The sequence below is a fragment of the Malaya genurostris genome, chromosome 3 (assembly GCF_030247185.1).
Source record: "Malaya genurostris strain Urasoe2022 chromosome 3, Malgen_1.1, whole genome shotgun sequence".
NCBI classification, from domain to species: domain Eukaryota; kingdom Metazoa; phylum Arthropoda; class Insecta; order Diptera; family Culicidae; genus Malaya; species Malaya genurostris.
Window position 1 is genome coordinate 20,542,498 of NC_080572.1, and position 12,442 is coordinate 20,554,939.

A 12,442-nucleotide genomic window follows, 5' to 3' on the forward strand; every position below is an offset into this window, starting at 1 on the left:
GAAAGATTATGTTGCCAAAAATGAATCGTGCTAAAATTGGTCCGAGGCAAATTGTCATGAAAAAGGATGCTGTACACAGTCTTTTTGGTACTTAGAAACAATTATATGTAACAGTATAAAAAATCGTGTTTCATGTTGCTCCCAAGCATTGCTTTTTCATACAGCGCTCAAAATTCCTTCTACTGGATAAAAGCTTACACAAAAATATCGATATCTCCGTTAAAAATGGACGGATTTTAACGATCTATGGCTTGTTGGATAGGTATTACCGAGCGAAATCTAAGTCTGGAAACATATTCTGTTTTCAAGATCAAATGTGACAGATACTGTCAAAAACTTCGTTTAACTCAAAAAGTAAACATCCGATCTCAAAACCATTCAATAGCGTTCTGGGTGACGGGGAGACCTTTCATTTGCGACTAGTTTGATCAAAATCGGTCCAGCCATCTCTGAGATCTCGATCTCTTAGTTGACAACACACATACAGACACACACACATACACACACACACAGACATTTGCTCAGTTCGTCGAGCTGAATCGATTGGTATATGACAATCGGCCCTCCGGGCCTCGGAAAATTTTTCGAAAGTTTGAGCGAATTCTATACCTATTTTTTATATATATAAAAAAAGGTAAAAATATTAAAATTTTGATAATTCTTTGATGTTATTTCATAGTTTCTTAATTTATTTTCAAAACAATACTAAAAGGTGGTTTTTCAGGGGTTGAGAATTTGGTTAAAAAAAATACAACAAATTTGAGAAAATTTATCATATCTTTAATGGAATCGATAGAGCGATAAATATAATTTAATGTTTAAAGATGATTTCATGCAAATGTCAGCCGCGGCTTCACTTTAGATGACCCATGGGGTAGTTCCAACTTTGGTACATTATCTCCAACATATCGGCCGGTATTTCACGAATAAATGCTTCAATATTGGCTTCCAGTGCGTCAATCTTTGCAGGTTTATCCTTCACGGATAGAAGTGATTTGCAAAACAATAACAAATTTTACTATTAAAACCGAACAGCTCAATGGTAGAAATTAACGATATTTTGTTTGAAATAAGAGTTACCAAATCAAAACTCATAACAAAGTCTTCATGACAAAATGTCAACAAAACATAAAATTCTGTCATTGTAATATCAAAATAAAAACAAAATATTCAGAGAAGATGAATTTTTCAGTTATTTTAAATTCTAGCAATCAGAATGAGATAATATAATAACAATTTTTCTTATTTGATTCTGATGCAGTTTATTCAATTGTGTTTTATTTGAAGATAAAACTTCAGGATCAATTGTACTTAATAAAACTGGAATAACTCACCAATAACGAAATAAGATATAATAACTAATTTAGATGCTAAACAGATATTGTACAATTTCTTGATTCTCTACATGAAATATCAAGAAAGTATGATGTATCGCTATCATAGCACATAAACGTCAAGACAAGATATGATGGTAAAATTTGTTATTATTTTGATCTTTGTTTGCCATTTACATCTACCCGTATTGTAGACATGAGCCTTAACATGGCCCAACAAGTAGTAGTCCAAAGACATTAAATCACACTATCTAAGCGACCAATTGTCGGGTCCAAAACGTGAGATAATCTGCTCACCGAAAGCGGCTCTCAGTTTGGTCATTGTTTCGCGTGCTGTGTGGAATGTGGCACCGTTCTGTTGAAATCACTTGCCAGGTATGTTCAATTATTCCATTTTAGGCAAAAAAAATCGTCATAAGGTAACGCTCGCCATTCATAGTGACTTCCGCCCATCGTCGCCTTTGAAGAAGTTAGGCGCAGTGATGCCAGCGGCCCATAAACCACAACAATCAATGACTTTTTTGAGATACATTGGTTTCTCTTGCAATGCTTCTGGCTGGTCTTCACTCCAGATACGGTAAATTTTGCTAGTTTACGTATCCATTTCACCAGAAATTAGCTTCGTCGCTGAATACAATTTTTCGATAAAAAAGTGGATCTCTCAATCTCTTAACCAAGTATAAATTTTGATAGTGATATTCAATAATTTGCAAGCGTTGTACGTTCGTAAGTCGATTCTTCATTAAATTATAGACTAAACTGAACAAGTTTGAAAATGATACTAGAAATGATACGTGAAAAGTGAACTGCAATTTTCATCTGCCAATTTACCTCAAACCGTGAATGCATGGGATGAATATTGAGATGATTCCGGGTACGGTCCCTATTGTTTTAATCCTCAGTCCAATATATTCTTAGTGACAGAGCTTGTCTGTCAGTCCCATAAGGATTTTTGTCATATTTGAGTTAGGTTGAGGAAAGTAGTCTATGTTCACTGAAGAATGTTGTTTGTCAGCTAACGAGAGCGATGCTGATGATCCCCTCGAAGATGTACCTTCAGTGATCTCTCAAAGCTTCAGAAAAAGAAGAAATAAATTCTCTCATAAGCTCCCTAGTAAGGGTTCGAAGGTGTCTTCTGGTGGGTCTCAAAAATTTGAAACAACTGGAAATGATGGCAAAAAATTGAAAAAAAGCTCCAGGTCTTGGAAAATAATTTCTGAGTAAGAATTTCCACCACTTCCTGGGACTTCAGAACCCTCGAAAGTCCCTTAAAATCAAACAAAAGGTTCAAAGACACTGGGTTTGTAAATTTTTCTGATATTGTGGATTGTATCATGTCTTAAAACATTCTTGAAGCATTTGACTGCAAAATTACCCCTTCTTTCAGCGATCGTATCCTTCGATGGCTAAGTTATCCACTGAGGTCACGGATACAACTGTTCTGCAGTGGAATTGTAAAAGTATCATCCCCAAAATAGATTTCTTCAAATTTATAGTAAGCCATCTGAATAATACGCAATTGCTTTGTGCGAAACATGGCTAACTTGTGAAATCCCTTCACACTTCCACGATTTTAATATACCTTGATTAAAAAGTTTTTGGAATTTGTTCAGAAAATTAAAAATACAAGATTATTCATCAAAATCGATATTGTTCCCTTCACAATACTCCCCTCGACTACAATACACTTATGCCAGCGCTTGATCTAATCCTCGAAACATTTTTCATATTGAGTTTCTAAAGTCATCTGCGATTTTTCCATAATCTCATCTCGGGTGCTGAAACGCATTCCACGGAGCGGTGAATGTTATTCGTTTCGTTTTTGCCAAATGTTCACGAATAACGATTGTCTGACGGTGCGTTATCGTGCTGCAAGATTCGCGAGTTCTGGTCATTTTCGGCGAATTGTTTCACGCAAACGTCTCATAACGCCCAAATAATACTCTTTGTTGAAGGTCTGGCGTCATGAAACACAACACCCTTGTAATCAATGAAAACTGTGCGCATCGCCTACCGCTGCTCTCATCATCATTCACAGACTCACGGCGACTTTTGAAACGTTCGTGGCACTGATAAACTGTTTTTTCAGAATATCATTGCCGAAATACTCTCCTAATATTTGCGATGTCGTCGCACCCTTGAAACCGTTTAACGCAAAATTTAATGCAAACTCGTTGTTACAAATTCAATTCCAAATTGTACAAACCCGAGGATACGCATAATAGCAAATGTACTCAATACAGCGTAACTTTTATAAATTTTCAGGTATCAAGTTGAAGAATTAATAGAATATTAATAAAACATGTGGCTACTTAAAAATAACCAATCGGGTGACTAAGAGTGCCGCTCGGTGCTGATTCCGAGAACTTTTTGATCAAGATAGTATTCGCCTGGATCGAGATGATCCCTACGGAGGAGTACTTTTGGGATTAAAAAGTGCTATTATTTTTATCCAATTAACCTTCCCTCGCTAATAGATATTGAAGCTGTCGCATGTCATGTCACTATCAAAGGCAAAAACCTTTACATTGCAACTTGACAACTTCAATATGACAATCTTGAATACGGGAGATTTCACATTCCTGCACCACCAGCAAGATCAAGTGCGCTGGATTTATTCGACTATTTAATGTTAGTCTTTATTATTGATTCTAATGGCGCTTATCTATATGAATATCGACAAGCATTTATTGCTAAATTGTTTCATGTGCTATGAGTGAATATTGGACGTTTATTCGTTTATCACATAGATTCAAATTTAGGTGCCATATGAGTAATATAGGTATGGTCGTGTTAGATCGCTGATCGCTTTTATTCACTTACTATCAAAAAAATATCATGTTTGGCCACACTATTTCATTCCCCAATTGCTCAAACGCTGCAATATCAGTTCCATGTTGCCTTCCAGCTTAGCAAGCCTCATTTCGACCGATTGTGAAGATTGTTCCGGTACCGCATAGTTCCGCCTGTTGCGGGAATGCAGTATCTCCTTTGCGTATTTCATTATTTTGCTGTCCATCTTTGAAAACGAGGGCAGAATACAGCAACCAACGATCAGTTTAACTCGCTCGTTTTGGTCGCCCCCATCCGCCAGCAGTTCAATGTTGCTTTCCACGTCGACTTTTCCAGTTTCCGTGTCCGTGTGCTTGCGGAAATGCGGAATGAATATCGCGTTTGATTGATTCGGTGTCACTATTACACGATGGAGCGGTAAATAGTTTGGGAAAAGTTGCAGAAAGTTTTGCGGGAAGATGAAAAATATTAGTTTAATTCTGTAGAGGAACGGAAGAAAATTTATCAGTTGAGTTCGTTAACTCTGACTTATTTTATGCTTACAGCATTCCATTAGCATTCGGTTTTGAATGATACAAGGCGTGTTCATACCTGGAAATAACTTCAACTTTTTGAGAAAGTCCTATTAATTCCGCCGCAGTCTTGATTGCCTTGGAAAGTGTGAGTCAAGATTCGTAAAATAAATCGGACTTGAATCATGCTGAGCTTACCACCGTGTCACTGACTGCTAACCCATTCATCAAGTTGAAAATGACAAGGGTGACAAAAAACAAAAACAAAACAAATATCAAATAGCTGATACTGTTTCGAAATTTTATGTCAGCTGCTTCGAATTCTCCTACAAATATTTGAATTCTTAAGTCCCATTTATCACATGATCAGATTTTGAGGATTACTCACCTGTTAACATCACCACTGTTTTCAGTAATGAGCTACCAACGTCACCAAAATCATTGAACTTGTCATCCTTTTCGTTAGCACTTTCGTTCGACAAATAATTCGCACTATTGTTCACTTTGAACAGCGTGTAGAAACAAAATGCAAATGAGATCAGAATGATGGAATAGAGTATTAAACTTTTCAAAAAGTTTTTAGATACTGTTTTCAGCATAACCATGTGCGTCGATATCGATAGAATAGGCAACGTTCCAACCAACAGCGTGAACTCCATTGCAGACAACATAATAACCGCCGCAGACAGAATCTGTCTCGTTTCACTAGGAAATTCGTTTAGTAAAACCGTGTACGACACCCCAATCAAAGCTATCTCCATCCAGTTTTCTATCGACGAGAAGTACATCGTTGCATGCAGTAACATCTGGCCAAGCTCCCTGAGTGCCATGTAAGTTGTTCCGAACAGGGAAGTAATGCGAAGTATTTCTTTGATCCATCGATCTACGTTTTCCTGGCCATAACATCCTACTACGTAGCTTGTGAAAGCTAGAAACGAAATTGTGCATATCACTAGATTGATATAAAAATAAATGCTCAGTCGCAACCATTTGATCAACATGAAACTAGATATTAGTGGATGCTTTAGCAAATATTTTAAATCATCCGAATGAGACATATAAACGATCGGTAGCATTTCATCGTGGTCTGGATAGTCATTTCGAATCGAACTCTTACATTTTGGAGGAACCAAGCAGGAGAAATCGAAGTTCACCTCGTAAGCTTCATCACCTGGTCTTTTGTCGTTTGCAGTTATGCACGAGTTCAAATATTCTTCGAGAATTCGAGGATTCATTTCGCAAATGGGTAGTTCTTTGAACGCATTCTTTGTCCCAATATAAGCCGAGCGATTCAACAACAACTCCACGGCAGCATCGACTTTATATTTCACTGCATAATGTAGCGCGCTGAATCCTTGCTCGTCTTGTTTGTCGATGTCGACACGATTATCATCCAGCAAAATGTACAAGCACTTGAAAAATGGACACTTCCTGCTGTCTTTAAGGGTATTTATCTCTTTAATCACCAGTGAAATCAGAGGAAATGAGTTTATAGCTTGAATATCAGCGGCCAAGTATCCAGTTTTCGATAGAATGAATGCTAGTAATTCATGGTGACCGGAGCTGGAACATCGGGCCAAATGTGACGACAAATCGGACTCTGCATCAAAAACATAATCTTCATTAGTTAACCTTTTCACCAGTGACAATTTTCCATACTGAACCGCGACATTCATCATTTCATTCAAATCATTGCGCCATTCATTGGCATTTGTTTTGTTGTTTTTAAACTGCCCCAGTGCCTGAGTAAATGCTACCTCATTATGGCTCTTCAACAAGGTTATAAGGGTCGTTAGAGTTGGTTCCATTTTAGAATTCGGGAACTTGATGATGTTGATAGTGTTCGAACAGTCTGCTTTTATCCACCAATAACAATCGACAACATCATCGGGGAACTGATCACATCTAGAATAAGAAATAGAAAGTATTCGTATCAATGTACGAAAATGCTAATTTTTTATTATCAGGAGTATGCTTGAATAAATTTTTTTGCTAAATTTATTCTTCGTTCTAATCTACCGCACGACAGACACGCAAAATATTTTCACAGTTTGCTATAAATCGGTAAACAAATTCTTGACGTAATATAGACACGCCGATGACTACTCTCCAGGCAAGTGCCGCATCACATCTACTTTATCATTGTGTAACATCACTTAGCTTATTAGTATTTCATTCTTATTGAAATGTGCATGTATTCACAACAAGTATTCATTCTACAAACGAACATTAGAACTCACCACCAGTATTGGGCGAATAATGTCAGATGTTTGCCAAGCAAAAGAACAACGTGAATGAGTAAAAAGTGGTCGTTAGTGTGAAGCGCGAGAGAAACTAAATACATGAGGAAATAATTTCTGCTGAGACAAGAAGCGATGTGATCAGTAAATACCGGAATATGACAATATATCATCTGGAGGAAATGAATGTATGTATATATATATATATATATATATATATATATATATATATATATATATATATATATATATATATATATATATATATATATATATATATATATATATATATATATATATATATATATATATATATATATATATATATATATATATATATATATATATATATATATATATATATATATATATATATATATATATATATATATATATATATATATATATATATATATATATATATATATATATATATATATATGTATATATCAAAAGCACGAGAGCTCGGAGAAGCTTAAAGCGTAACGTTAAAATGTTTACCCGATTTCTTGACACAGTACTAATACCAAGCAGTGGTTAAAAAAACAAACATCAATTCATGCATAAAAATCACTTCATTTTACCGAGAATCTAACAAACTATGATACAACAGCGCACTCTGATGATTGAAACAAACTGTCACATTCGACCAACCACGAGAGCAACTGTACTCAGATCTCAACTCCAAACAAACTGAGAATGATTCTAAATCCATGCAGGTAGCTGCTGCTGAGAGCAGTAGCCGCCGATGATAATTAATTCGTACATAAATTATAACCCTCGAGTGGCCAAGGTCGGTTCCATAGAGAACTTATCTAGCGATGTTTTCATCATTTCCTCGTGAACAACGTGAAGGGGTCTGAACTATTTTAAATCGCGAGCAAAATAATTTAGATGAGTCATACCGCGAGCTCAGTATTAAGATATGGTGTAAAACAAAACTCTTTTCGAATAGTAAGGTTAGAATATTTTTCAATATTCTATTATTATTCTAGCAACAACGATCACATCAAATATGTAAGAATACATTCGAACAAAATGTAACATTGATGTTTGTCAAATGAAAAGCGTAGCCGTGCTTAGTCTCTTATGGTGTCAATTTTCAGTTCATTATCTTTATTTTTATGTTATGTTTAATTCTCTATCAGCCGGTGGGTAAAACAACACGATTATTAAATAACATGCTTCAGGATCAAGTAAACATTTTCAGTAGGTCTTGCTTTTCAATGTCTGTTTTTTGCTTTACCATTAATCTATTACTCTATCACATCACTTGATGCAGAGGGTTCAAAGTAATATCCGGGTAGAAAATTAGAGTTACGAGCTTTGAAAGAAATGCATTCTTCAAGTAACGCATTTTCGAACCATGATTAATTTTAATGGGAGAAGAGTTATTGCTCATGATTTCATGATAAGTTAAAATGATTGGTTTCATGATTTTCTAATCATAACAGCAGAAACGAATTTCTTTCCGTGTAACGTAATGATAACTTTTGTCTCTTATTAGTAAACTTTTTTATTGATGCAATTTCAGTTAATTTGGGTTTTTTACGCAACTTTTTTATATTTTGCTTTTCATTTATTGTTTATCTTTTTTATGCTTTGACTATGGAGGTTTGTCAAACACTTTCGACTCAACAAATGTTCTAAATCAACACGCGAGAGAGAAATTTAACCCGTGGAGTGGAGTTATTTTAGTATTGTTTGTTATGGTTACGATTATTGCTATATTTGCTGATTTCTGTGTCACTGATGCTTATCACAGGCTTCTAGAAACTTTAAACGTTGACGATGAAGATAATGCGGGTCCAGGAAGCCTTTCGGCTTTATATGATGAGCAGCAAAAACATTAATCCTTTAGCATCGTATTGTCGCTGAAGGCAAGAAATAGGTTATGTACGATAATCTAAACGAGAAATAAGTACAAGCACTGAATTCGGCGAATCGATGCTAAAAAATATTTCCGTAGACGAGCTCATGTTCGGTATTTGGAGGGATCAGAAGGGTATCTCATATAACGGACTGTTTCCGAGGATCATATTATCTAAAGACCATTGCATAAAGTCACAGACATAACTGAAGGAAATGAATATGAATAAAACTGACTTGATTCTTTCACACTCAAGAACATAGATAGGTTGTGTGAATTTTGCAGATTTGCTGTTCGGAATTCCAGAATTGTAACGGTGCATCTATACTGAAGTACGACTTATTGACGACAAACATATTAACAAAATGGATTCACATACTCAGTTCAGATCTAACATTTAGTCCCAGATTCCCTGAAGTTGAAATTCTAATTTTCGAGCAATTTGGTATATTGAGAAACTAAATTCAGTTCCAAAACAAAGTCAAGAAACCAGTTCCAGAATCCACACGGAACGACCGAAATCAGCATTTTCGCGAAAAATTTAGTTGATTTTCTGATTTTATTTAGTTATTTTTTGAGACAACTAAAAAAATCTTACTTTTGCTAATTTAGATTTTTTAATTCTAATTCCCTTAATAATAATAAAATATTTGTTGAAATGGCTATTGTTTTAGTTGATTTCACCAATTAAACGTGCTGTCATTTCTTAGCTACGGCACACTTCATTTCCATTCAGCTAATTTTTTTGTTGAATTAGAGAAATAAAACGTTGTTTTCAACCAACATAAATGGTTGAATTGGCTTCTGCAATTTGCAGCTATGTGGCGCACTGTCACCGAAAAAACGCTAACACCGTAATGACTACTAGCCACTAGATGGCACACTACTGCCGAAAAAATTTCAGACGCGGTTGTCTTTTCTATATTGGCAGGTATAAATACGATCTTGTATTTAAGAAAAAGACATATACGAAACATAAACATCTTTTTGAATTTTTTTCTTCCAAATCACTGTTTTATTCATTCTCACTGAAAACTTTTAGCACTCGGAAAACAAAAACCGAATACAAGTAGTACACCGGACGGCGCAGCTCGAAAGGTTTGAAGATACAAAAAAACTTCATCACAATTAGAATGAAACATTCGAAATTCACTTCACTGTTCCGCGTAAAACATTATTACGCACAATCGCTTCAAGTGCGCACAAATTCTGAATAAACACGATTTCCTCTAACAGTTTACGACATTTTAACATATCGGTTTAGAAATTTAAATAAAGATATATCGAACACATGCGAAAAACATCAAAACAATTTTCAAGCAGTTTCAATAAGACTCTCCTTTTTAGCTTTTTAATGGATCGTTTTGCTTTGACACTTCTCATGAGTTTTTGACTAATAAACTTTTTAATAATACCCATTTCAGTATTGTTTTCTTTGTGCTGTCCTTCAGTAATGATGGTGATAGATAAATAGAAACAAATTTTCTGATTTTAATAACAAAATTAGTTGTCAATGAGAATTTCGTGTTGGATTGAAATATTGCTGGTTTGTGTCCAGGATATTCACCAACTAAACACATTCTCTAAAAATAAGAGTTTTTTCAGCAAAGTAAATTCTCAATTTTAACTAATTTTATAGTTATTTTGGAAATTTTGTTGTTAAAATCAACTAATTCAAAAACAGTAATACGAATTAGGCGCAGAGCTAATTTCGGTCGTTCCGTGCAGAATAAGGATTCAGTTTCAGAGTCATAGATTTTACACTAAGGTCTCTTTTTACACGGGGGTTACGTACCGTGTTAAAAAAATCCGTGTAAAAGAAAACCGTGTTAATTGCGGAAATCGTGCAAAATAAAACCGCGTGGAAAATTTTCCGTAATAATTCCAAAATCCGTAGATTTGATTATTTGTTTGTTTTGTTTTGGATAAAATGTAACTTTTGATAATTTGAAGGGGAAAAAAGATTATTTTTAACCCCCAAATATACGCAAGGTGAACGTAACTGTTATTTCACAATAAAAACGGAAATCTAGAACACAGCCTGAGGTTACGAGAAGGGTCCAGTAATACTTAATTAAAAGCATTGGATGACAAATTAAATAATGTATAATGCATTCAGTTTTCAAAAGAACGATAATACGTACAATTAGAACCCATAAACACTTTCACTACAAAAAAAAGCTTGAGAATAAGTTCCTTTCAATTCCGAAGGTGCGATGCGTAGTAAACACTAACGATCTTAACAGTCATTCTCAACTAAACTGAGTGGGAAGACATGGGTATTGGATGAAGATCTATGCACGCAGCGACAGAATCAAAGGGGAAGCATTCATAGAGATGAATATGGATCAAATTAGAAAAGGTATTACTATGTGTTAAAATCATAATACAATTAGAGCTATATCATTCAAATGAGTATAAAATACTGTACTGCTCGATATGATGAAGAGTTGAAGAGATTAGTAAATTTAACTAGTTCTTCAACGCTACGAAATTCTCGATGATATCAATGACGATGCTGACATCATACACCCCAACTGAGCGGAAGAGACGCTGTCGTGTAATTTTCGACAGGGATTCAAGATCTGAAGACTAATTAATTATTTTATGGAACGACAGTCAACTCCCGTGAATTGTTGAATGAATGATTTTAGTTCACTTTCAAACATTAAATTAACTCTCATAATCGTTTTCTTACAGACAACCTGGTTCCTTTTTTAAATTTTTCTCAAAAAACAAATTACAGTGCTTTTCAAATGCTCATCAGAAACCGTGTTAATTGCGAAAACCGTGTAAATAAAAACCGTGTTAATTGCGGAAACCGTGCAAAAAAAGCCGTGTATAAAAAAACCGTGCGAAAAAATACCGTGTAAAAAGAGACCTTAGTGTATTTCGGAACCTATCCGGTTCACGCATTTCTGTAGTTTCATTTTCTACGTATGCTGAAATTCTGTCTATATAAATCTCATGTAGTGCACCGTATCATTTTCGAGCACAAATTTCGCTGCATCATGGTCTTAAAACCAATATAAGTACATTCCTTGTTTGCTGTTTATTGCTCATTTACTGTTTTTGCATTCCCGTTGCGGGGTTGCGAATCGAACCTTGTCACAACGATTTCAACGGTCACTGCTAGATGATCGGATCTCAAAGAAATCTATTGACCAATTGACACGCTTGTAGTGCGTATCGATGCCTGTGTGTTTTTATTGAATCGTAAATTGCTTACATGACGAGATAGAAAGAAAATAGTCTTGATTACAGACATAGTTACAGAGGATGGGCACACATAGTATTTAGAATTACATACAGCTGGTTGCCAGAACTGTAATCTGTTATTGATTGCTGAATGAACAAGGGAGGTACAGGTCACTAAAGAGTTAAAGATATTGCAATTAAATAGCACAGGGTGAACCTAAAAGCTACACGTATAACCAAGTCACCGAATTGAAATGGATTCGTAGACACTCTCTAGCTCGGTCGATTTCCGTGGTCAGTAAACTGGTTTCAATGAACGCTTTGTTCTTCCAGTAGTCGATAGATAATAACTGCATAAGCACGAAGTACAATGAATCATACTGAGTTTGGTAACAATAACGCATGGGAATCTTTTCGAGAGTGTGTCTAAATGATCCTTTTTCGGTCTCAACAAGCAACAGTCTCGACTTTCAATTATTCATGAGAACTTTATTG

The 12,442-nt window shown here is 35.2% G+C and overlaps 1 protein-coding gene across 1 annotated transcript; it reads right to left on the minus strand.

The window, feature by feature from the left end:
* Positions 1–4,122: 4,122 nt before the first annotated feature.
* Positions 4,123–7,557, minus strand: LOC131437061 (transient receptor potential cation channel protein painless-like). Its single transcript, XM_058606115.1, has 5 exons — positions 7,464–7,557; positions 5,028–6,544; positions 4,838–4,965; positions 4,671–4,777; positions 4,123–4,606 (listed from the first exon to the last, which is right to left on the minus strand). The coding sequence occupies exons 2-5, from the start codon at positions 6,445–6,447 to the stop codon at positions 4,186–4,188; spliced, it is 2,076 nt and encodes a 691-aa protein (XP_058462098.1). The 5' UTR covers positions 6,448–6,544; positions 7,464–7,557; the 3' UTR covers positions 4,123–4,185.
* Positions 7,558–12,442: the final 4,885 nt, after the last annotated feature.